This window comes from Heloderma suspectum, chromosome 4 (genome assembly GCF_057233095.1).
Source record: "Heloderma suspectum isolate Gila_16-S chromosome 4, 16-S_ref, whole genome shotgun sequence".
Classification (NCBI taxonomy): Eukaryota; Metazoa; Chordata; class Lepidosauria; order Squamata; family Helodermatidae; genus Heloderma; species Heloderma suspectum.
The window spans coordinates 19,826,046-19,852,867 of NC_139461.1; the positions used below are offsets into that span (position 1 = coordinate 19,826,046).

The 26,822-nt window shown below is 45.4% G+C and overlaps 1 protein-coding gene across 1 annotated transcript in view; it reads left to right on the forward strand.

Moving 5' to 3' along the window:
- Window positions 1–26,822, forward strand: part of OC90 (otoconin 90) — a 49,076-nt gene that overhangs the window by 21,218 nt on the left and 1,036 nt on the right. The window contains exons 7-13 of the mRNA XM_084851441.1: window positions 8,399–8,527; window positions 9,268–9,309; window positions 9,495–9,551; window positions 10,767–10,817; window positions 11,345–11,395; window positions 19,453–19,545; window positions 20,397–20,571. Of these exons, the coding sequence (XP_084707567.1) occupies window positions 8,399–8,527; window positions 9,268–9,309; window positions 9,495–9,551; window positions 10,767–10,817; window positions 11,345–11,395; window positions 19,453–19,545; window positions 20,397–20,571 (598 nt within the window). The remainder of the gene's footprint in view (window positions 1–8,398; window positions 8,528–9,267; window positions 9,310–9,494; window positions 9,552–10,766; window positions 10,818–11,344; window positions 11,396–19,452; window positions 19,546–20,396; window positions 20,572–26,822) is intronic.

A 26,822-nucleotide genomic window follows, 5' to 3' on the forward strand; every position in this document is an offset into this window, starting at 1 on the left:
CTCCCAGCATGCCCTAACCAGCAGAGCTGGGATTTGTAGGATTTATTTCTGTGCATAGGATTGTGCCCTGACACTGCAGTCCTATACACACTTACATGGAAATAACTTCCATTGAACTCAATGGGGTTTACTTCTGACTAGAAATGTATAGGATTGCACTGTAAGACAGAATTCACATGGCAGCTGTGTGTAACAATCAGTAGTGCAGTGGCAAATTCAGAAGTGCAGGGTCCCTTCGTGACAGTCACAGCCACGCCCCCTTCTAAGATTGTACAACCTTATACAGCCTTCAGCTGGGATCCAAAAACAGTGCAGCTGAGAGTAAGGCAGGGGTATTTCAATTGGACATCTGAGAAAAAATGCAGGGGTGTTAAAATCTTACTCACTCACTCACTCACTCACTCACTCAAACACAGACATTTTAGGTTTTCAAAATATGATGTTCTATGGAAGCTTCACCCTCTCAACTCAGCCCTCGTGGACAGATCCCTTCTCATTTAAACAGCCCCCTTGCACACTCCCTTAGTGCCCCAACATGACCCCTTAGCCTTCCCTAAGCTCCTTCATTATATCTCCCCCTCCCCCTCCAACAGAAACGTTCACACACCCAGCTGGATTGAACCACACACACACACACACACACCTTCTTTCTCCTCTTCTCCCAACTGATTTTTTTCTGTTTTCCTGTAGCAGCCATATCGGGGTCAGACTAAGTAGCCTCATGCAGTCTCATGCTTCATGTTCTTGCTGAGCTCTTTCTCCCTTGAATATATTGTTGTAAGCTGACGAGACACAGGAATTCCTTATCTTGTCAAAGGTCATACAATTGTATATCTTGTTCTCTGCTGTTCTCTTCTGTTCTCTCCTTATCATGGCTACCCTATAACCCAGTTCTTGTATTATAAACAATGGTGCTAGGAGGAAAAATGTTGAGGATTGCAACCCCATGCGGGAGGGAGAGGAGGAGCCATTTCATATATGTCACAATGTCTATAAAACCAATGTGCTAATGTAAATCGGGGCTTCTGGCTCTTTGGAAACGATTCCAGCCTTAAGCCCGCGCGTTAAATAAAGAATCTCTTTTTCCTTCACTCCGTGGTCTCTCTGACTCTGGGTTCTGCAACATAAATGGTGCCGTGACTCGGATGTGGCAGGCTCTGAGCCAGACAGGTGGCATTTGCCTGCTCTTGATCGCCGCACCAGGAGGACGAGCTCGGCGCATGCCTCCCTTTCTTGGCGCCACCGACCTTTTTGTCGAGTGAATGGGAGAAAGCCTGCACCGGGATCGCCCAAACGGTAGTGAGCAGCAAGAGAACCCTGGGAAGCGGAGGAAGGAACTTGAGCCCTGCCTGTATCGCAGCTGCAATTGAGTTGAAACCCACATTGGAAGCCTTCAGGAGAAAGGCAAGTATATGGGAAAAAGAGGGCCCCGCCTTTAGGGAGAAAGGCCACTGGGCAGAAAAAAAGAGGGCCCCGCCTTATGAAGAAGGTCAGTGTTGGTGGTATACGTATACAAAAGAACCTACTCCTTGCGGGTAGAAGGGGGGCCTGATCACACCCCCGAGTGGGCGCCAGTACCTAGCACGCCAGTACTCAGTAGGAAGCTGAGGAAGCTGGGGAAGCCGTTTTCCGCTCTGGTAAAAAGTGGGAAAAGTGGGTGGCAGGGACATATGGATGTAGTGGAGAGATTGATGATTGTGTGAGTGGCTACTGCGGTTTCTAAAGCATACCGTTGACCGTCCGGGTGCCCAGGCCAGTAGCAAAGTGCGTGGTGTGAAAAATCCTCTTGTGTCGGCCAGTGAGACCCCTTACTCACTGACCAATTCCCATTCCCTAATTGTGTCTGTCTTCAATTTAGGAGGGAGGCTATGGGTGGTGGGGGAAGCAAACCTTGCACCCCCTTGAGATGTATGTCAAACAAAGAAGGAAAAAGGTTTTTTTTAAAAAGATTCAGAATAGAAAGAGAAAACAGCAAAAAGCTCAAGGTCGAGCTGAGAGGAAAAAAAACAAGATCTGAGGCTGTTAATTAGAAAAATGTTGCAGGACAGTCTGGCTTTTAACAAAGCGTGGGAGCATGAGAGTGTAAGGCCGAAGAAGTAGCTGTTAGCCTAGCGCGCCGAGAGAGGGGGGGCAGGAAAATTGCCCACAACGTTCTGAGTTGTGCAACATCATCACCTCGCCTAATTGAGATAAAATCCCTAAGAAATAGAAACTGAAAATGAAGACTCAGAAGATGAAGGCAAAATAGAAAATAAAGGTGAAGAATCAGCCCCCAGAGCACAGGCTAGACCCCTCTTCGAGTGAAAAGTGTGCCATAAGACTGTCCCAAAGCAGAATGAAGCGGAAAGACCATGTTGAAGATCTCTGTCAAGGTAACCGTGTTTAGCTTTGAACTGTGTTAGAATTGCATAGAGCCTGTAGCTACTGACCATCAGCTATATGATTTCTGAAGAGCGTAACCATTAAGCTTTTGCCGTGGAATTCCCTGCAATGAAGAAATCTCACTGATTTAAGTGTCCAGTGTTACACTGCCTAAGTGTGTGTGCTAAAGAGACCGAGAAACCAGACAGCATGTTCCTGGCCAAGCCAAAATCATGCTACTGCCATGCTCCTGAAAGCTGCAATAAACTGTGTAAGCTGAAAGACCCAACCTGATTGAGAAGAAGATATTGGAGCAACTGTCTTGAAAAACAATGAGATCTGTGTAGCTGGCTGGCTGACGCTGTCAGTGATGTTACAACTTTAAATTAAGACTGTTTTCCTGTTTGAGACCCCAGCGAAGAAAGCTGACCCGAGTTATTTGTTGCCCGTGCCAAAGCAAAGATTTGGCTGCCCTGTACCTCATCCTGTCCTGTTTTAAGCTTGGGATTTACAAATACAAACAAACTGAGAAGCTTGCCTTTGAAGTCCTGCAAATCACCCCACCGCCTCCACGAAGATTAATGGCTGCCTGAAAAATGCAAGTATAAGGCGATGCCCATCACCCCCCAGCGTCCTGAGTTTCGGCACTCAGTGTTTCAGTGCTTTCGTGTACCAGGTTAGAAAAGAAAAAAAAAAGAGTAAGTTTTTAAAATGTCTGTGAGAGAACCTGACAAAAGTAAAATAAAATTTACAGAGGAGTTGCCCAAGTTAAAGCATCATGGCTAGAGAGCTGAGCTGTGCCACTCTGTTTAAACAGAAGCCTTGCTAAAAAGTTAAAGGCCCTTGTCTGTCAGAAGGGGTGTAGGGCCACACTTTCCCTTTTTAAACTCATGCAAAAGTAGAGAGCCTTTGCTGGAAACATCGCATCTTCATTGCCCAGAGCCTTCTCTGTTTGCCTCCATCATCATCTGGGCTTTTTAGAGACACTCTGCACATGAACTAAAATTTTAAATTGTCAAAGACTTGCCATGGACAGTGCTATGAAGCTTTTGATAAACTTGAACTCTCATCGCTGTGGACCGTGTGTCTATGTTTGTAGTCAGCTCAGTGTACAGCAGGCTGAGTTTGATCTATAACTTTTAGATTTCCTTCTGCCAGAACTCATGCAGCATAGAGTTGCCGATGCAAAAATGGTGACCTAGAACTCTGCGTGTGTGGGTATGCCCGTCCCTTGATTTTAATGAGCCCTGAGCTTTCAGCCAGAAGAGCAGTATAATTGCTGGATCTGCTCCATCATGCCTTACCATGCAAGAAGTGTTTTCCATTCATTGTGTTAAATTGCAGAAAAAGTTTGTTGTGTATATTTTATGATTTCTTAAATATCATAAAATATATGTGATATTTGCAGATTAGTGTTAGTTGCAACTCCAAATGATACTAAGTGTGGTTCCCGATGGATAACAAGGAGAAAAGACAAAAGCAAGTAGAAAAAAAGGAATAGAGAAAGTAAAAGACAGATAGAGAAGAGAGAAAAAAAAAAGGCAAAAGGCAAAGAAAAAACATTTGTAAAAAAGAAGCGTGGCCATAGTTGCCCCCAGGGTAAATTAAAAGCAGCTGATTGTGCCTGGAGCTTATTACCTGGGGTAAAGTAGCCACAATAATGTAATAGTTCTTTAAGATAAAGAAAATCTAACTAGAAGGAGAAGAAGAGCCTATCCCAAATGTGTGTCATTGGGACTAGTGTAAGGCAGAAAGGTTTAAGTAAGTGAGTTTAACTTGAAAAAGACAAATAAAGAGACAAGGCTGGTGCATGGAGCAGAAAGTTTTATATAAAAAGTTTGAAACATGATCTGCAATACAGGCAGATCAGCAAAGAAAAAGAAAGCAAAAGAAAGAGAAAAAATTTGTCTTCCCATACTAATAAATAAAAAGTGTTATCAAGCACTTTGGGAAGCGAAGTTGTTTACAGGAAGCTGTGCCTGAGAACCAAACACTTCTAGCCTATGCTGAAAATGCTTGCTAGTGTTGTGCTGCCTCATGGGTAACATGTATAGTATAAAAACCCATTTAGTGCAATAGCTCGTGGTTCAGAGAAGCTGTCTGATCCAAAAATTAAGTACGCCTGTGTGCTGTAAGTTACCCAATAAAGTCTCCTTGTAAATAAATCTCCCCCTCGCTGGAATCCCAAAACACAAGTGGGGCTAGAGCGCCTCACCCAGTATCAAACCCTGCTGTTAAAAGCCATGAAAGCAGGTATAAAGAAGTCAATTAATATGACCAAAGTGTCTAAAGTGCTGCAAGGTGCCACCGAGGCCCCAGAGCGTACTTGGAGCATCTTTCAAATGCCTATCGCCAGTACACCCCCCTCGACCCAGAGGCCCAAGAAGACGTAAACGAAAAAAGAAAAGAAGAAGACCCGGCAGAGGCAGAAGATTCTTAAAAAAAAAAGAACCAGTGTGCCCAGTGTAGACAAGATAGACATTAGTGGCATGAATGCCCAAATAAAATAAATCAAATACACAAAGGAGAAAAACAAAGGGGCCAGAATGGGCGAAGAGGGAGACAGCTTGAGAAGGGCCGTGACATTGACTGTGAGGGGCAGTGACATTGACTTCATGATTGACACTGGAGTGGCATCAAGAGCAAGCAAACGTTAGCCTTAAACAAGAAGTCCAAACACTGAGCAAAGTTCTTCAAGCCCAGCGCCGCTTTGTCTTAAAAAAATAAGCCATTCCCATCACAGAAGCTCATCCTTTCCAACCAAGAGTTAAAGTATGAGTTAAAGAGGAAAAAATAACCCTTTGACTCCCAGATGGAAAGAACTCAGAACTGTCATACTTTCCACCCCCGCAGCTATGAAAGCAGCTAGAGTTAAACCCTGGATACATTGGACACGAGTCAAGAGAGCGAGAGGGGGAAAGTAGACCATAAACAGAAATCCTGAAAATCCTTTAAAAATCATTCTGAAAAAGCAGTAAGAAGACTCAGGCTAGACCTTACTGTGGACACACCGGAAAACTGTCCCCCTGCGTACGGTCAGACCTGCAACTGGAGAATTGAAGAAGGGGACTAGACCCTACTGCAGCTTGCCAGGTGAATAGCTGCCCAGCGTACGGTCAGATCCCAAAGAAGATCAAACATGCGTGTTGTAGTGTTAGTAGTGTTGCATTGTGTCTCCTTAATAAGGTGCAAAAAGGGGGGCCAGCCCCTGAAAGAGAAAGTTTGTCCCAGGGATTTGCTGATAATTACTGGCTTCACCTGGCTAACATCACGAGAGTAAAACATTTTTGTTTGCCAAGAGGTATACCTGCAAACAGGCTTATTAGCTCTTGCCTAATACCTGTCTGTAGACATCCTGGGAAAATTCAAAAAGATACCATGTTAAGAGTTTATGGTGTAAGTTTAACTTATTCCCAAAATGCTAATTGGGGCGTAGTTGCAAAGATCCTACCCCCTACAGAGTTCACTCTACGCACCCCCATCATTGCTGAAACAAATGCTACGTGTGCACGAATGCTTAATTGTCAAAAATTTTTCCAGAAAATACAAAGCTATCCCTGGCCCCCTTCCACTGTAATAAAATTCAAAACATATCTTTTAATGATGCCCACATACTTTTGCCTCATGGATAGTTTTAGACATGTAATTCCCGCACTTGGTCATTCATTCCTGCCAACTTGTCTGATAACCACCCATGTTGCCTCAGCCGCCAATTGAACTGGTGCCAATTCTTCCCCTGTAGCCTGAGAAAATCCGTCAACGGCAGCCTCGAGCACTCCAACTAACTAAAAATTGTAATAGTCATGTGCAGTTATATTCTGACTCAGAAAAATTGGCCTTAACAATGTCACTAGTTGGGGTTCCAGGTTTAGCCGTGGCTAATGGTCTAAAGAACAACTAGTTAGCTTGCAGCTTAGCCAAAAGCATAAATGCCACCTCACAAGCATTGTCATTGTTAAATAAAGAGTTGCGTGATCTAAGAGGTGCAGTTCTAGAAAATAGAGCTGGTATAGATTACCTCTTCCTTCTTCATCATTTAAGTTGTGAGACACACCAAAAGCTCTGTTGTTTTAACTTAACTAATAATGGCAATGCTGTAGATAAACAGATCAACAAGCTGCACAATATAGTAGCTAACAAAACAATAAGACAAAACAATTAGCTCAATTAGTTAACCCCTTAGCTTCCAGATCTTAGCTAGCTTAAAAGCATTGTTCATCCTAATTCTACCAGTATTGTTCATAAAAGTTCTGTTATGTCTCTGCGTTCCTTGTCTTATGAGCTGTTTAACCAATCTGTTTTATGTCTCAGCTAGTAAAACTGCTGCCCTCTACGCTCTAATAGCCCAACAAAAGGCTAAGTAATATGTATGTCACAAAAAGCTTTGTATAGTTATCAGAAATGCTATAATTGTAATGAAATTATGCATTTAAGGGGGGAATGTAGCAGCCATATCGGGGTCAGACTAAGTAGCCTCATGCAGTCTCATGCTTCATGTTCTTGCTGAGCTCTTTCTCCCTTGAATATATTGTTGTAAGCTGACGAGACACAGGAATTCCTTATCTTGTCAAAGGTCATACAATTGTATATCTTGTTCTCTGCTGTTCTCTTCTGTTCTCTCCTTATCATGGCTACCCTATAACCCAGTTCTTGTATTATAAACAATGGTGCTAGGAGGAAAAATGTTGAGGATTGCAACCCCATGCGGGAGGGAGAGGAGGAGCCATTTCATATATGTCACAATGTCTATAAAACCAATGTGCTAATGTAAATCGGGGCTTCTGGCTCTTTGGAAACGATTCCAGCCTTAAGCCCGCGCGTTAAATAAAGAATCTCTTTTTCCTTCACTCCGTGGTCTCTCTGACTCTGGGTTCTGCAACAAGGGCAGCGCCGGGCGTGCAGGCACAGAGCAGGGACGGGCGGAGAAGCCAAGAGCTGAAGAGGAGAAGCTGGGGCGAGAGGAGGCTGCACAGCTCCCTCAGGCTCCCTCTCTTGCTCGCTCGCTCCCTTTGTCTGGCCAGCAGCCAAGAGGCAGCCGTCCACACTCCCTCTGCTCCCTCCTCCTCCCCTAGCAGACTGTGACCCAGCTGGAGGCTGGATTCAAAATAGTGCCGAAGCGACGCCCCGGTGCGACCCGCCACCGCTACACCGCTGGAAGGGGCCCTACACATGTACCGATGTATGTTCATAGTGCTACTCAATCCAAAAGGGGAGTTCTACTGGGACTAGGATTCCCTCTCTTATAGTAGGCATGGGGGCCCTTTCACATGGACACTGGATGCACAATGACACTCAAAAAATGTTGCAATCTGAACCCAAAATGTACAGTATAATGAAGATTATACTCTTCAGGTTGCATCCAGATTGGATCAACCGTGATGACAGAAGTGGATTTCCCCTCACCCCTCCTTCCCACCATGGCCCCTCAAGCCCACTGAAAATGCTACACAGAGTGTCTGGAGACCCTGCTGAATGGGGTGAGATGTGGTGGTGGGGAGATCCCTCAAACCTGGGCAGAGGGACCTTTAGTGAGTGGTGCCTTTCCTCTCATGGAAGGCAGGTCTTGAATCCAAGCCTTCATTATACTGTATGTCATACAGTATAATGAAAAGTATAATCTTCATGCTACTTTATATTTTGGGGTCAGGTTGGAACACTTTTTTTGAGAATTGCTCATTCCAGGTGGCTTTTCAATGTTCTTGTGAGGCAGATTATATTTTTGCAGCTGCAGTTGATTCTTATATCTGTAGCTCCCTGAAGACAATCCTGTCCAAATCAGCCCTTAGAAAGAAGCGAATTATATAGAGAGATCTGAATTCTCTAGTGCCTCTTGCTCTGAACCTTCTCTCAATCTTCCGCTTGTTCTGTGCTGGCTGAATAGTGCCAGGGGCACAATATGGACTTTTCTGACTACAAAATGAAATGTACTTGTCCAGGTCAAAACCTTATAGCAAGAAGGCAGATTGTGGAAACAGATATCTCAATAGTACTTTGTATGTGCCCCCCCCTTTTGAAATTGGTTGTCTTTTATCTCCAGAGTCTGATGATTCCTGTGAACGCTTTCTCTGCAACTGTGACAAAGCAGCTATTGAATGTTTTTTGCATTCTCGAATTAACTCTTCCTTGAACAGTTTGGATGTTTCATTCTGTCCTCCTCTGGTTACAGGTGAGACTATAAAGGGAAAGCTCTGAAACTTCAGTGCCTGAAGGCAGGCAACCCTGTTTCCCTGATTTGAATTTTGATGAATCATTTTCCTTGCTCTGAAAATTGATCTACTGCTAGTATGAGGCCATAAGTTGATACAAAGACAGCAGGCGGGACAGAAAGGGGTTCTCTAAGTTCTCTTACTGCTTATCTCTAGGAAGTTTCAGCTCTCAAGCATTTTGTGTGTTTATGAGCAAATAAGATGAATATAATTCAAGCATGGAGTGATTTAAATAGGGTCAATTCCTCACTGGCCATCCTGTGACATACTTTTGGGTCAGAAGTGTGATCAAGCGGCCAAAGCTGCTTTTGATTGGCACCATGAGTTTGTTGCCCAGATGAGCCAGGTCAAGTTGCATTCAAACTCCCCAAAGAGAAGCAAGCCAAATGTCTGGAGCAGAAGCTGACATGCTCAGCAAGTTTCTAGCTCTCATGAGTGCAGAAAAAAGTATATCTGTTGTGCATGGGCAAGGCTCAGAAACTACAGCAGAGTAGGGCACAGCCTTCTAGCTGTCAGGATGAATGACATATGATGTGATAGAAGCAACCCACAGTTTCATTTGAATGCACCCTTATTCAGTTACCCTTTGCATCCCCAAGTCCCTTTCTCTTAAAATACACATTGTCCATTTTTCATACGGCAAAATGTTTTTAGGGGTTTTTGGGTAAATCATGGGACATGTGTTCCCTCTTCTTTTCAGAAACAACTAGTGAGAAAAGTCAGACAACAGCTCATACTGCAGGTATGCTTTGTATCCCACACACAAGTGGGGAACTTCAGTGGCCAAGGTTCCTGCTTGCATGGAGGGCTCTTATGTGCATAGATCTGTATGTTGCGTCCTCACAATGCTTGGTGAATGGACCAAGTTGTTAAGGATGTTGTAGGTCTCTTTATGGTAAGAAACATCTCACTTTCTATCTTCTGCAGAGCTTCAGCACCAGAGGACCGAAGAGACACAGTTGGCAGATATATCTGTGGCAGAAGGTATGTGCCTGTTCCCCACTGTTCTTGTTTGGTATAGCTGAATGTTTGAATGTCTGCAGGGTGGCTTCTTAACCATGAAATAAATAAATAAACAAACAAACAAACCATGCAGTGTTGCTTGTTAACCACCCTGAACAACCCAACAACAAACCATGGGTTCTCAAGATGGCTTCTTCAAGAAAATAATGGATGTTCAGACAACATGCTAACCCACGGTTCAACAAACAACCCACAGTTCAACAACCACCCATGCTCAACCACTGTGTGTGGGTTAGCATGTTGTCTGAACAGCCCCTATGATTCTGACAGCTAAGGAAATGTCCACATATTTTGTATATATATATACTTTTCGAAACATCTGGAAGGTGTTTTTCCACTCTAAGCAAGGGGTGTGGAACCTCACCCCTATGGACCAAATCTAGCCCTCCTGGGAGCCACATATGGCAGTTTGGGGGCCAACTTATGAAAGCTAAAATGTGAGGGTATACTTGACTCTGCCCCTTTTCCCTTCAGCTCCACCCACCACTGGAATGTGGCCTCCAAGAGCTTCTCTGAAATGGCATTTGGCCCTTGGGCTGAAAGAGGTTCAACATCCCTGGTCTAAACAGTGGAGGCCTGGAGGGTGGGAAGGACCATAGGACCAGGGACACATATATTACAAGGTCCAGGGCAGGGCTTGCTAGACACGGAGGAAGACCATGTAGCTTCTGAAGGTCCTGAACATCCATGGCCCAATCCAGCAACAGCTGTATTCAGCCTTCTTCTGGCTTTTGAAGTTTTGTCAGGCAGCGATGGGTTGCATTGATTAAACTGTTCTACAAGCTTCCAGACACCACACAGTTCTTCATGTAGCATTGGTATTAGGAGCAAATATAAGGTAGAATTGATTGTGCTTTTTAATGGTCAGACTGAGTTTATCAGCTAGTCATTATGAGAAGAAATGAGTTATCTAGTGGGATTACAGTTCGTTAGGATTTAGCCAGATAGAGGATTGAGGTCTAGTTTTTTAGATGTGGTTGTATGTGGTTAGCCTCACTCTTGTAGAAAATCAGTTCTTTGTCTTTATCATACGTTTTGCACAAACAGAAGGGGGGGGGGAAATCACAGCATGTATGTTATTCCACATATGGTATGCTAATTTGACAGAGAGATTTGTGTGATCCTAAAGCCTGCATTCTCTCACAGGCATACCCTGATCTATTGTGTATCTTACAGTTATTCCACGCCCCACCAATGGGTCAGCTGTATGGATTTCTGGAGCAGAATGTAAGTGCTTCATATATGTACTTTTTTGTTTCTGTCATTGATATATTTAATTGTTCTATTGCATTTCATAAGCATGCTTGGTTTTCTTGATGAAAGCGTCACTCCTGGGCTGGTTCCCTTTTCTTTTGAACAGCTACTTCACATATGGAGAGTGATGGAGGTCTTCAAACCCACAGAGGAGGTATGTGGCAGTTCGAGGCTTTTTGTAAATATTTCTAAATATTGCATTGCCTAGAAATAGGAGCTTGGATATACAGTCTGAAACGTCAGTGGCAAAAAAATGTGCTTTGTTAAAGTTTTTTTTTTCAAATTAATTATCTACTTATTAACTATGAGTAGTGATTAGATCGATAATCAATTAAAGAGAAATTATAGAGTTCACTTGTGATCTACACTAAGGTCAACTCTCGGTTATAAATAGGGCTAGATTAGCTTTTCTGCTGAGTAAGCTATAGAGCATGGCTCCAGTCAGAGAACTCCAGAGTGGCATCTGCCAAAAGAAAAACTTTTTCTTTTTCTTTTGGCAGATGCCACTCCGGGTTCCAGTGACCTGTTGCTGAGCAACCTGGAAGACCAAGGTAAGTAACTGCATCTCCCAGGCTAGTACAACTGTCTTTTCCCTGTCATTCACAACTCCTTCCAATGACACAGCATAATAAACAAAGACATTATGGATTACTGATCTTTAGATTTCACTTTTCATTTAACATTTACCCAGTGAGCTTCATATGGCTGAGTGGGGGTGTGAAGGTTTGAGGCCTACAGAGGCAAAGAAAAGAAAAAAAGTCAGTCCTACAGGCCTGGGTTTTTTCAGGGGGTGGGTGGGTAACCCTGAGAAGAGTAGTTTCATTTCCCTTGTTAAGTTTCATTTTCCTGAGTTAGGTTTTATTTCTCCAGGTTTGAAACAGTACTTTCGGTTTGGAGAAAGGAGGGGATATAAAGGGAGAGAGAGAGAGCCAGTGAGAGGGAGACCAGAGGGAGGAAGGCGAGAAAGAGATTCAGAAAGATCTGAGAATGAAGAGAGTGCAGCCTGGAGAAGTCTAAGTGAAGCTAGGGTAGAGGAGCTTGCATTTTTGCAACCTTTATTTTCTCTTAATTCCTTTTGTATCACTCAGCTCTATTCTGTAAATGCCTTTACTTGTAATTTGCTTGTAATTTAATTTAAACTCTTGTGGTTAACACCCAAGTGTCTGAAGTGCTAATCACTCCACATCTACAGCCTAAACCCCATGTTATTGGGAAGGGGAAGATAAAAGAAGGAAGGTGGGACTTCTCTAAGAAGGCAAGAGATCCTTAATGAGTTGTTCAGGGGGGGCAGGTCATAAGGGGAACCCTGATAGGGGGGATTTGACCCTAGGTCTTCCCAAGTCTAGTCCTGCACTCTTCTCTATATCCCAGTGATGCTCCTAAAAGTTTTGCAAAGTATCATCTACACCCATATTTACCAGAAAAGGAAACTGTGGAACAATTAACTGTACAGCCTTTATTTATCATCATCTGTTAGTAATCTGGGGGCCAAGTGTGTGGAAGCACAAAGCAGAAAACTGGGAGGGCAGGTGGAGATATCTATCCATGATAGAAGCCATACACCCTTGGTCCATTTCAGAGTTCCATGACAGAGGCTACCCATCTTTGGTCCATACAGAGGTCCATGATAGAGTTCCATCAAATACTTCATTACTTGGTCCATGACAGTAGTCCACAATAGACCAAATCGTGGTCCATGATAACCACTGTCAAATACTTGGTCCATGATAGAAGCCATCCACCCTAAAGCTTCCTTCAGTGGTGAGGGGTCTCGCCATCCACACACCCTTGGTTGTGAATTATTTGCAGGTAAATGCTTGCTTGAATTTCTTTGGGTGGATAGATGGCTTTTCTGATCACAGCATTATTCCCATGCTGGTTTTTCTTTGAAACAGTTACTCCAGATGTGGAGAGTGGTGGGGGCCTTGAATCCCTTGGAGAAGGAGGTATGTGGCTAGAAACTGATGAAAACATTGTATAGTAATGTCTTTCAATTTATATTAAAATAGGGGAAAATATCAGCTGCTGCTGCTGGAGCTACCAGCCCACAATCAGTTTAATCACAACCACCCCATCCCTGTTGTTCTTTGACTGTTCTTCTGAATGGGGCTGGTGTGTTTCTCAGGGGAAAGAGCTCCACAGCAGCGGGTAGCCACTGAAAAGGCCATTCTGTATGCACTCTTGCTGTTCAGGTGTGACTCACACACAGTCATATTAAGGCCTCAGGAAATGTGATCATTGTTAATGGGTTGAGGGTGCAATCCTATGCATGTTTAGACAGAAGAAAGTCCTATATTTCCCAGGATGCCCCAGCCAGCGGTGCTGGTTGGGGCATGCTGGGAATTATAGGATTTTTTCTGTCTAAACATGCATAGGGTTGCACCATACTCTAAAATCTGTTGCTATTTAAGCTATGTATTATCGATTGATTGGCTTTCTATGTTTTTTTTTCCTTATGCTGTTTGTAGTTATTGTTGTGTTATGCATTTTATGATTAATGATGCCAATTATTGTTACTCTAATTCTGAGTGTTAGATTCTGTTAGTCACTTTGAGCGCCTCCATAAGGAGGGGAAAAGTGGGAGAAAATGTTTAATATTGAAGAAATTCCCTCCACGCCATCCGTTGAAGCTTTCCTACTGTCATCAACAGCAGTCCTAGGCAGAGCATATGATGGTAGTCTAGTATTTCTGGCTTTCCCGAAGTGGCCAAAGCTGATTTTTTTCAGGGGCAAAGGCATCTGATTTAATTTAGGGTGCAATCTTGGAGCTGGAGGCTCATGGGCATCCTATGCAGGATGGGAGGAGTGTGGAGGAGATTGTTGCCTCTGTGCTCCTCTCACCCTGCATTTTCACTAGATGGTCAATTTTGCCTGTCTGGCTGGGGCTCTGCGGAGAGGGAGGGAAGGAGGCTGGGGCAGCCAGAGGATTCTTTGTAAGCCAAAGGTCTCCTCCCCTCCCTGCCCCCAAACCGCCCCTTTCCCTCCTTTCTGATGGCGTGCTTGTGAGGGCATAGAGGGAAACAGCATGGTTCTCTCCATGCTGGTTGCCGGGGGCAGGGAAAGGGGTGGGGAGCTTGGACTTCTGGGTCCAAGTCAAGGAGCTGTCTCTCACCTTGGATCCAGGAATCTGAAATATTTTATCCCCACCCCCAGACTCTGTCTAGGGGCCATAGGATTGCTCCCTATGTCTGAAAGCAGCAGCTATAAAACATTTGGAGAGTGTGTCAGTTTCGACTAGGGATGGGCAAACGAGTGATGGGCAAACGAGCGATGTTCGAGATCACCAGGATCCTCCGAACATCGTCCCGCCACTTGTCTTGTGCCCGATCTCCATACACATTTGCGATCCCTGATCACTTTATGTGAATGGGAGATTTCTGCAAATTGAGCAGCGATCGAATGGGAGATTTGAGCAAATCTCCCAAACATGAATGAATGCAAGCACATGTCCAGCAATTTGTAAATATCTTTGGGAGACACTTGCTCACTTTCAGAGCTTCAAACAGGGCGTGCTCACATATTTTGTGAGTAAAAACAAAATTCTCATATGTAGGGATGGATGGACTCACCGCCATTTGGTTTCCCTGGACGCTCACCGAGCCTCCGCTGCCCCTCGCTCCCCCTGGGTCCACTTGCTGAACTTTTGCACTCACCCGGACCTGCTTGTGAGCAGCCAAGCACCCAGCACACGGGTCCAGCAGCTGCCCATCCCTTTAGCAAGCCACCATTTTGCATAAAATGTTTCATGTATTTTGCATCTTTATGCAAAGTGGAGGCTTGGGGATTTCCAGAAATCTAATGTTGCATAAATAGTGGCCATAAAGGGGCATTTATGCAACATTACAGGCATGAACCGACCATTTATGCCTGTAATGTTGCGTAAATGGTCCCTTTACAGCTGTTATTTATGTAACATTAGATTTACGGAAATCCCTAAGCTGCCATTTCATGCAAAAAGGCAGCTTGCTCAGAGGACGGGCAGAGGACGGATTCTCTCGTTGGGTGCACGGCTGCTCGGTGAGTGGGTCCAGGTGAGCGCACCTGCTCAGTGAATGGGTTTGGGGACAGCGAGACAGGGGGAGTCCGGCGGACTCCACCCCCTTCCTGGACTCTCGCAACATCCCTACACATATACCCCTAGTTTAAAAAGCATTGAGCATGTCACAGGTTACAATAGACTGCCATTCCTGAGCACCAGCCTGTGGTCTTGCCTCTCCGTTTGAGGCAGCCCTGGCTTTTCTTGTGTGTTACCTAAATCCCAGGTTGCACACATGAGAATACATGTTTCACAGTAAAGGAGAGCAAAGCTCACACTCTTACTTCAGCCAGTTCATCCTGTTGAACTGGACAAGCTGTTTAAACATTGTGCCTCAGTTTTCCAGATCTGTAAACGGGGGCCTGTAATGACATCTGATGATTTGGAAACAGATGCATTCAAAATTTCCCCCTCCAAACCCCAACCACTACAAAAAGGTAGAAAGCATTGTCTGGTTTTCTAACATGCACATTCTGCTTTATGTCTGTGTATGGCAAAAGCTCCGGAAGGCATCACTGCTGCTTTTGAAAATTCCATGCCAAGAGGTAAGTCGTCATCATCCCTGCAGCTTATTACCAATGTGAACAGATCACAGTTTCTAATCTGGAAGCCTTTCCTTCTAATTCCATTCACTGAAGGCTGCTTACTCAGAAAGACAGAAAAAGCACTGTGCAGGAGCCTAGAGGCACCATTTTAATTGTTTTTAAATGAAGGCATGAATTAGTGCTACTTTTATCTTGGCATGGTCTGAAGGCACATGAGACAGCTAACTTGCTGCAGCTAAGCAGGTCTGGGTCTGGTCAGTGCTTGGAAGCGTCAAAAAAAAAAATGACAGTGTTGGTACCAGGCAGGCCTCAGTGTGGAGAACATTCCACAATTGGGGGGCCACCACCAAGAAGGCCCTACATATTATTTGCATTCTTGTTTTACTTGTAAACTGCCTTGGTAAGATTTTATCCTGGAAGGTAGGGTATAAATAACTGTAACAAACCAACTAACAAACCAACAAAGCTGCCTTATGTCCAGTCAGACCATTGTTCCATCTAGATCAGCATTATCAACACCAGGGGGTGCAGGTTGAAACTCTTTCAACCTGAGAGCCAAATTCCATTTCAAACAAGCTCTTGGGGGCCATGTTCCAAAGGCAAAAGGGACTGGACCAACCCCTCCCCCCTCCATAGTTTAGCTTAAAACTCTCACTGCCGGTAACTAATCCTTCAGAGAGGCATTTCAACCTTTTGGAATGGGGGAAAAAGCTGCACAAAAGTCTGTAAACCACCAAGTGATCACTGGGCAGGAGAAAGGGGTGGGGCCAAGGGAAGGGGCAGTGGCCTTCTGGGGAATCCCAGAGGGCCAGGTTCAGGGCCCCAGGGGATCAGACCTGGCCCTTGAAACTGTGGTTCTGCACCCTGGGTCTGCATTCACTGGCAGTGGCCCTCCAGGGTTTCAGGCAAGATTCTTTCCCAGCCCTACTTGGAGATGCCTAGGGCCTTTTGCATGCAGAGCAGGTGCTCTACCACTGTGCTATAGCTCTTCCAGAGTGGGTTACGAATAGGGAAGGTGCAGATGTCTGACTGGGTCCGGGCATCTGTTGGGCTCCCCCTTGCCCGCACCCCTGGATCGCGGCCACCAAGCCCCTGGCTTCGCACGTCCCCACTCGCACCCTTCCGGATGGTCCCTACACCCACCTGGACTCGTCTGCGAGCACCCGCTATTTTGCCGAGTTTTTTTTTTTTTTTAACAAAGAAATAGAGCTAATTAAAATGTGTGCATTTGAATATGTGCGCACTTGGGCTTGGAAAGCTACACAGTATTAGAGACATTATGCCTCTAATATTGCATAGATCAAGCTCTCCCAGCCCGAATATGTGCATATTTAAATATGCGCATTTTTAATTAGCTCCCTTTTTCATTTAAAAAAACGCCGCGGCAAAATGGCAGATGCTCGCGGACGGGACCTGGGGTGATGGTGGGTGGCTTGCCAAGCTTGTGGGGGCTTGAGCACGGGTCGGGGGGGAGGCTTGAGTGGGGGCGGTGCTTCAGCGGGTGCCGGGCGCCCACCAATCCTGGATGGGGGTGGGTACACCCCTGGTTACGAAGTTTCAGAGGTGAGCTGGGGTGTTTGTCTAGTTTGATACAAAAAAGGAACAGGAGGGTGAGGGGAGTGAAACGCTGCCCCCTCCAGTGTCTTACCTCATCACGCACCGTTGCTTGAAGAACCTTCCCCCCAGCCCTGCTCAATTCCAGTATTGGAGCGGGGCTGGGGAAAATGAGCTTTAAGCAACAGAGCACAGTGAGGTGAACAGGGCAGGGAGTAGCTCAGCTCTCAGGTCATGTATCTATGATTTTCATCAGTACTGCAGCTCGGGGGGGGGGGCTTAAACCTTTCCTCCCCTGCTGTGGTGCCAACGAAAATTGCTGCCTCTTGTGCTTGCTCTTTTCCCTGGAAGGAAAACTTCCATTGCCACCAATGTCTAGTTTGGCCCTGTTAGTTGAGGGTGCAGTCTCTCACCCTTGGGTAGCTTCATTGACAAGTGGCAAGGAGAACTTTCTTCTTTCTGTGCACTTAGCTGCCTCGGTGTCTTTAAAGCAACCTTGCCCCAACCTGCTGCCCTCCAAAGGCCATGCTGGCTGGGGGTGATGGTTGTTGTAGTCCAACACCTGTGGAGGACATCAGGTTAGGGAAGGGTGCATTAAAGGCAGGGCATGCATGACTTCAAGAAATAGTTGTCTCACTCTACTGTGAACATCTAATGACTTGGATCCGGAACCATTGTTGTGCCAGTGGGATACTGCTTGTGGAATGGGAAGTCCCCATCCTATCCTCCCCCCCTGCCCCACATTCACTTTCCGGAACAGATTTGGAGGGGTGCGTGGGGGTATGGAGCATATTTGGAAGGTGTGGAGGGAACTGCAGGGGGGAGGAGAGAATGAGGAAGCCCCATCCCAAAGGCGGTATCCTTCCACTGGTGAAATGATGGTTTGGATCTAACCCAAGAGATTAGAATTAATCATGGACATGTTTTCAGGGCTGTCAGCGAAAGCTTTTATCATCACAGAGGGAACCACCTCTGCTCCATCTCGTATATACTCAACAGAGCCTGAGTTGGTGCCAACTTCAGATTTTCCTGGGAGATCAACAGACAATGGTTAGTAAAATCATCTTCTTAGGAGCTCCATTTGGACACAAAGCAATGCGAAGTCTCAGTTAGAGTTTCTTAGACATCTCCCATCTTGTTCTGAAATTGCAGGACATCATGCAACCCTGTGTTATTGCTTAGTTGGGGCAGAGGGTTGGTTAAGATGATATCCAGGGAGGGGGCGTATCCATTCCAACTCTGTAGTTCTTGATGCTGGGAGAGTGGGTTGATGGACCTGCCAGGTGGGTTTCACAAAGGCCCATCACCTGACTTAGGCACAACCATCGATAGATAAATCAATCAGCTTATGGGCCTTAATGGCCAGCAACTATCTGAATGGGATACCTCTTCCCCCACCTTCTCCCTGCTCCCCTATTGAATGTGCTAACGGAATGTCTGCAAAAATGGAAGCAATTTTGATTTTGAAAGCAGTTGTAGCTAGAATCAGTCTGAGAGATGGGGGGTTCCTTGGGAGTCCTTAATGTGCTCCCAAGGAACCAATGGGGGAGCAATGTCTGTTGGAGTGGGTTGAAACTGTGAAACTTCCATCTATGCCCAACTAAGGAGGCACGAGAATTTCATTTTTGCTCACAAAACACATAAGCATGCCGCATTTGACATCCCGAACATGAACACGTCTGCAAAAATACTTGCAGATTTACGAACACATGCTCGCATTTATCTCATTCCCAGTTCAGTCTGCACAAATTTGCATATGCTCAACCTGTACATATGCTCATCCCGTTTATTTGTAAATAAGTGCAAATATTATAAAACACCTATAAGGCAAGGATGAGGAATGCTTGGCCCTCCAGCTGTTGTCGGGTTGCAACTTCCGACATCCCTCTTCTGAAATTTGGTAGACATCATCCCCTCCCAAGGGGTTGCTATGCCCGCAAATTTCACCCACCTCGAATAAACAGAAAAAAAGGTTAGACCCATTTTTTTTTTAATTTCTCATGATAGTCAGTTGGAGGCATGAGGGCTTGGATTTTGAACCTTGTCTCAGGTTTGGTACCTGAATCAAAGCAAATGGCCTCCGAATCAGTCCAGGCAGAATCAGAGTATTTTTCTGAAGTGCCGAATTGGAGCCGGAGTCAAATTTTGTGGTCAGTGCACACCCCTGATTCTCTCCCATCCTTAATCGAAGACAGTATGCCTCTGAATACCAGTTATTGTGGACCATGAGCGGGCTTCTGATTGCCTGCTTGTGGGCTTCCCATAGGCATCTGATTGGCCACTGTGGGAACATAATACTTGATGAAGTTGGACTTTTGTGCCTCTGACAAAATACCTTCTGGTCCATAAAGGCTTATGTCACAATAAATGCACTAGACTGAGGCGCTACAAGGTTCTGTTTTGTTTTGTTTTTTGCTGTCAGTTTAATGGATTAAAATCCAGCAGTTCTAAAAAGAGTCCTTTTGATCTACAGGGAACCATTTCAAGATTGGGGGAGAGGAAGGCACAGCATTTTCCACAGTGCCTCCAGAAGAGACACCGGATCTTGACGAACCCTTTGGAGAAGGTGAGGGATGCTCTCACTGTAACCAACAATTTAATAGGAGGAAGTCCACAGGAAACTTGGGAAATGTGTAGTTTGAGTAATTTGTAACATTCATCTAATGAAATTTGATGCAGGAGAGGAATAGATAGAAATCCAACCATATCAGGATCTGGTCTTAATTAAATCAGAAGTCAATTTATGAATTCTTCAGGAAGAACCCCCCCCCCCCATTACTGGTCTATTAAAAGGTTCATGAAGTGTTTGTAAAGTGATAATGATGACGTACATAGAGAATTGTATCCAATGATGTCTGCCCTCCAGCTGAACAGACACTTCTGGTGGAACAGATTCCTGTTCTGACAGACCCCCTGCTCCCAGATCTGCTCTGGAGGGTTGGAGTAGTGGTGATGCTAAGCACGTACAGGATTTGGGGCCCAATCTATAAGACATAAATCTGCATAAAAATTTGCATATCGCCATTGAAATTTGAAATTTGCATATCGCCCTATAGGGGTGGAGCTGGATTTGGGGTGTGTGTGTGTGTGTGCGCGCGCGCACGCACGCGCATGTGTGTTGAATTAACCCTTTCCTCCCCAGCTGCCATCCTCCTTGAAAATTGCCTCCCTGCATAGCAATTGAGATGTGCTCAATTCACACCAATGGAGTAGATTTGGGGTTGGGGCCCCATAGGCTCTGGTCTAGCAATGTCCCTGGTTGAGTGGCCTTCCTGAGCAGATTTGAGGTGAATGAAGGTTCAGTGGTGAGAGGAGGAAGGGGAAGTTCCACTGCATGAGCAGAAATCTTCTTGCATCACGTTGGATGCAACCCAAGAAGTCTAACTGTGTGACCCAGATTTCTCCCTCTTTCTATAGTCTGTGACCGCTTGACCTTTCTGCAACTGAGAGACAATGGAAGAGTCCAGAGGGAGCTGCCACAGCTGGGCGAGATGCTCTATTGTTTAACCGACCGGTGCCCAGAAGAGTTTGAATTATATGGCTGCTACTGTGGTCAGGAAGGAAGAGGCCACCCGACGGATGCTCTGGACAGGTTACTCACCCCCAACACACTTTTAACGCAAGGGACCCAAAGTGACAAACAAAAAGCCAACAATACCTCCCCCCGCCACTTCTACAAAAACATACATTTATTTAGGGCGCAGTTGATAGGATCGTGCCCTTGGTGACTGGAAGCCCCCAAACTCAGAGGCATCATCCAATGCAGGAATCCTCTACATAGAAACATGTGCTCATCTTGCACTTGTCCTGTACTGGCTGAAGCTGTCTTGTATGAAAGATTCCCACCTGCCAAAAAAATGTTTCTTGGAACAACTGCAAATTCCAGCACAAAGGTCTTGGGTAAATTCTGTAAGACATATCATACATACTTATGGGATTAGCACAGAAGTCTTACTGGCCTACTCTTCCAAGAGAGTTAAACAGTTGTTTAAAGAAAGAATCCATCTATATTCTCAGGGGTGGGACTTATATTGTTGTTGTTCAGTCGTAAAGTCGTGTCCAAATTCGTGACCCCATGGACCATAGCATGCCAGGCCTTCCTGTCCTCTGCTCTCTCCCGGAGTGTGCTCAAGTTCATATTGATTGCATTGGTGATGCTATCTAGCCATCTCATCCTCTGCAGTACCCTTCTCCTTTTGCCTTCAATCTTTCCCAGCATCAGGGTCTTTTCCAGGGAGTTTTCTGTTCGCATTAGGTGGCCAAAATATTTGAGCTTCAGTTTCAGTATCTGTCCTTCCAATGAGCAGTCAGGGTTGATTTCCTTTAGGATTGACTGATTTGACCTCCTTGCAGTCCAGGGGACTCGTAAGAGTCTTCTCCAGCACCACAGTTCGAAAGCATCAATTCTTCACCGCTCTCTGGAAAAGACCCTGATGCTGAGAAAGACTGAAGGCAAAAGGAGAAGGGGACGACAGAAGATGAGATGGCTAGATAGCATCACCGATGCAATGAATATGAACTTGAGCACACTCCGGGAGAGAGCAGAGGACAGGAAGGCCTGGCGTGCTATGGTCCATGGGTAGGGATGGCGGAGAATTTCTCCCCGAAACTTCGGGGGGCCGAGCGCCAATGTGTTCGGCCCCCCGAACAAGTTTCGGGGAGAAATTCTCCACACCCCCCTGCCCCCCGCACCCCCCCCGGGACGGGACTTACCTTTGCCGAATGTCCCTCCAAATAGCGTTGCCCTTATTTTCGCCGTAGTCTACGTAAACATTTACGTAGACTACAGCGACCAAATAAGGAACGCGAATGGTGGCTCCCTATGGGGGCCGCCATTATCCGTATGCGCTTTTTTTTTTTTTTTTAACTCACCCGTGATAGGCTTCGTGGCGATTTACGTAGCTTATCACGGCTGACTTTGCAGATCTAGCCGTGATAGGCTACGTTAATCGTCACGTAGCCTATCACAGGGGCGTTTTTTTTTTTTTTAACTGTTCAGTTCGCGGCCGGGCGAGGCGAGGCGCCTCCTCCCCGGCCTGAATTTCGGCCGGGTGAGGTGGGAAGCCTCCCCCCCGGCCTGAATTTCGGCCGGGCGAGGCGGGAAGCCTCCCCCCCCGGCCTGAACTTCACGGGGGGAGCAACGAAGCGCCTCCCCCCCACTGCGGGAAATCTTCGAGGACAGGTAAGTGACTTTCGTCCACCCCTACCATGGGGTCACGAAGAGTCGGACACGACTGAACGACTGAACTACAACAACAACAACAAAATGCGAACAGAAAACTCCCTGGAAAAGACCCTGATGCTGGGAAAGACTGAAGGCAAAAGGAGAAGGGGACGGCAGAGGATGAGATGGCTAGATAGCATCACCGATGCAATGAATATGAACTTGAGCACACTCTGGGAGAGAGCGCAGGACAGGAAGGCCTGGCGTGCTATGGTCCATGGGGTCACAAAGAGTTGGACACGACTTAACGACTGAACAACAAGCATGCCCTCTGCTTATCTGGAGGGGAGGTTTGATGATACCCCACCTCATTTATGACTCTGCATCTGTGAGTCTGGTGAAGTTGAGGATATTGAACACTATATATTTCACTGCCATTTGTATGAGTCCCCAAGATATAAATTTCTCCACCATATCCTTTGTTTTCTTCAAATAAACCTGCCTTGGATCAGATTTGTATATTTCTTGCAGACAATGATGCATATTGCAAAATTTGCCCTGGCTGCCAGAAAATTATGAGCTGGGCATCATACTGTACCCTCTTATAAATCTAGGGGGAAGGATTTTGCGGCTGTTGCTTTGGAGGGGAAATGAGATGTAAATGTGTCATTTTAATCATAGTTTGAGTACTGTTTTTAATTTTTATATTTTTATTCTATTTTATCCTGTTTTTTTTAAAAAATTGTGATGGCCTATGGCTTTGAACAATCAAGGTTCATTCACCCAATGCACGGCAGGAGGAACAGCAGAGGCAATCTTCACCTCCTCCTCCTCCCACCCTGCAGATTTCACTAGCAGGAGTAGCAGTCTAGCGAGGGTGCTTTGGAGGGGTAAGGAAGGAGGCTGGAAGAGGCTCAGGATAACTTGTATCCTGGACGGTCTCCCCCCCCTCACTGGAACACCCTTTCCTCCTCTGGGGTTGCTTTACCAACCTTGGAGGGCAGCCAGCACGGTTCTTTCCATTGCAGCTGCAAGGGGAAGGTGGAGGGGGGAGGATCTCTGACTTCATAGAATCATAGAATCATAGAATAGTAGGGTTGGAAGGGGTCTACAAGGCCATCGAGTCCAACCCCCTGCTCAATGCAGGAATCCAAGTCAGAGCATCCCTGACAGATGGCTGTCCAGCCTCATCTTGAACGCCTCCAGTGTGGGAGAGCCCACCACCTCCCTAGGAAATTGGTCCGATTGTCATATTGCTCTGACAGTCAGGATGTTTTTCCTGATGTTCAGCTGGAATCTGGCTTCCTGTCACTTGAGCCCATTATTCCGTGTCCTGCATTCTGGGATGACTGAGAAGAGATCTTGGCCTTCCTCTCTGTGACAACCTTTCAAGTACTTGAAGAGCACTATCCTATCTCCTCTCAGTCTTCTCTTCTCAAGGCTAAACATGCCCAGTTCTTTCAGTCTCTCTTCATAGGGCTTTGTTTCCAGTCCCCTGATCATCTTTGTTGCCCTCCTCTGAACCCTCTCCAGTTTGTCTGCATCCTTCTTCAAGTGTGGTGCCCAGAACTGGACACAGTACTCCAGATGAGGTCTAACCAGTGCTGAGTAGAGGGGAACTAGTACTTCCCAGGATTTGTAAGCTATACTTCTATTAATGCAGCCCAAAAGAGCATTGGCCTTTTTTGCAGCCACATCCCATTGTTGGCTCATATTCAGCTTGTAATCGACAACAATTCCAAGATCCTTCTCGCTTGTAGTGTTGTTGAGCCACATATCCCCCATCTTGTAACTGTGCATTTGGTTCCTTTTTCCTAGGTGCAGAACTTGGCATTTATCCCTATTAAATGTCATTCTGTTGTTTTCTTCCCAGGGCTCCAGTCTATCAAGATCACTTTGAATTTTGTTTGTGTCTTCCAAAGTATTAGCTATCCTGCCCAATTTTGTGTCATCTGCAAATTTGATCAGCATTCCCTGCACCTCCTCCTCCAAGTCATTAATACAAATGTTGAAGAGCACTGGGCCCAGGACTGAGCCCTGCGGTACCCCACTCGTTACCTCTCCCCAGTTTGAGAAGGTCCCATTGATAAGCACCCTTTGAGTCCGATTCTGTAGCCAACTGTGGATCCACCTGAGAGTTGTTTCGTCTAGGCCACTTTGAGCTAGTTTGCTCATCAGGATATCATGGGGCACTTTGTGAAAAGCTTTGCTGAAGTCGAGGTATATATGATGTCTACAGGGAGGTTACTTGATCAAAAAATGAGTTCAGATTCATCTGGCAGGACTTCTTCTTGACAAATCCATGTTGGCTTCACGTAATCACTGCATTGTTTCCAGGGTGCTTATGTAGCAGCCATATCGGGGGTTAGACTAAGTAGCCTCATGCAGTCTCATGCTTCATGTTCTTGCTGAGCTCTTTCTCCCTTGAATATATTATTGTAAGCTGACGAGACACAGGAATTCCTTATCTTGTCAAAGGTCATACAATTGTATATCTTGTTCTCTGCTGTTCTCTTCTGTTCTCTCCTTATCACAGCTACGCTATAACCCAGTTCTTGTATTATAAACAATGGTGCTAGGAGAAGAAATGTTGAGGACTGACTGCAACCCCACATGGGAGGGAGAGGAGGAGCCGTTTCCTATGTGTCACAATATCTATAAAAACAATGTGCTAATGTAAATCGGGGCTTCTGGCTCTTTGGAAATGATTCCAGCCTTAAGCCCGCGCGTTAAATAAAGAATCTCTTTTTCCTTCACTCCGTGGTCTCTCTGACTCTGGGTTCTGCAACACTTACAGATGGCTTGCTTTATCATCTGCTCCAGAATTTTCCCAGGGATTGATGTCAGACTGACTGGTCTGTAGTTCCCAGGTTCCTCCTTTTTACCCTTTTTGAAGATAGGGACTTCCCCTTCCAAGGTAGACACACTGTCTCCAACCTTGGAGGAGAGAACAAACAATTCTATGGGCCCTACTATCCTAGTATGTGTGTCCTATTAGGTGCCTAAGGGCAATATAATAACAATATAGTCAAGCATAAAGTGAATAAAAGCCAATAAAAGTTAAAACACAGTAAAGAAGAGAAAGATGTTCAGAGTGACCTTAGCTTCCATCCCCCCACAAAGCTTTCTGAAAAGGTGCTTTTGTCTGTATGCAAAAGGAAAGGAGAGAGTGGACTATTTGAGCCTCCCTTGGGAGGAAGTTCCATTACTGGGGGGAGGGGCAGCCACTGAAAAGACCCTGCTTCTACTAACGACTAATCTTGTCTCCAGTGGAGACAGAACATAAAGTTGAACCTGGGAGTGGGGGCACAAACTAGAATTGAATCTTCTCTACATGAGGCATTTATTGTATGTTCATCATTCCCAACTCATAGTTGTTTGCGGGTTCTTTAGATGATGTTGTGACCTGCCAGTTTCACTTTTGTGTCTAAAGAGCACTTTGGCAAGGTTTTTTTAGAGCAGGGAAAATGCGGTATTATTTGTGAAAGTCAAAGGAAATGTTTTTTTCTACTCGGGTATTTGCACTATCCTGCTATACTCCAGTGCCATATAGAGGTTATGTAGTGGAACAGCAGAAAATGAAATGCTCTTTGTCTGGTGCTCAGATCTTAATTCTTCAATGAAACCAAAAGTAGATACAGCACATTAACAGCCTTGGGTAGAAAAGCCCATGATGCTAATTGTGTGAATGTGCCACTGGGGACAATGGAAGCCCCCTCCCCTGAAAAACAAATAGGACCTTCAGGGGGGGCTATTTTTGTTGGGACTGTGGCAGGGAGAGAAAGAGTTAAATTCCCCCTTCCCACAGTCCCAGTGCTGCTCAGGGTCCCCCATGGTTGCTATTTAGATCTTTTAACAAACAAACAAACCCCATATATGTTAACTGCATTCACACTATCAGTTTCACATTGGGTTTTGCCCCAGGTGGAGGTAGCAGATTCCTACAGATGCAGGGAGCCCTTCAGGTTCTGCAAAACAAAGACACACACAACAGAACAAGTGGGAGAAGAAGAAAACTGCTTTAAGTACAAACATACTTTTTTCTCCCCAGGGTTGTACTCTGAAAGAAAAGGGGGCAGAAATGAGAGATTCAAGTAAATAGTAAAAGCTGGTTTTGGACGGCACCAATTGGCTAATGCCTGCAGTATCACCAGGGCACCTATCCTACACCCCCCACCAATCCCCAGAAAAAAATTGAAACTGCTTAAAAAAAAATAAGAAGAGTGAAATACTCAGTGTATATGCAGTGCTGTAAAAATAGAGGAGGAGTCCCTCTGAAACACAAATTGGGGGTGGGAGTAAATCTGATGGCTAACCCAGCACTCAACTAGTTAGAATATAGATATGCTGGATGGCTCCACAGTGGTTTGAAGTGAGGTATGGATATCTTAAGTCCATCCTGTGCGCCATTTCTGTGGAGGGCCATTTTTTATCATTGGTTTCAATGGGAAGGCTTAGTATGTGTAAGGAAATCACATGGTATGAAAACCTGTAAATTACATGGACAGCATTTCAGTGGGAAGAAGGGAGCAGTTCCATGGACATTCAAGGGACACCTTCACAGAAGGTGACAGATGGTTCTGTAGGAAAGCCTGCCTCTATAGAAGCTCTATATAGGGCAGCAATTCTTCAGCATTTTGCTAAGTGTGCTCAAGTCCTACTAAAATCTAGAACAATGT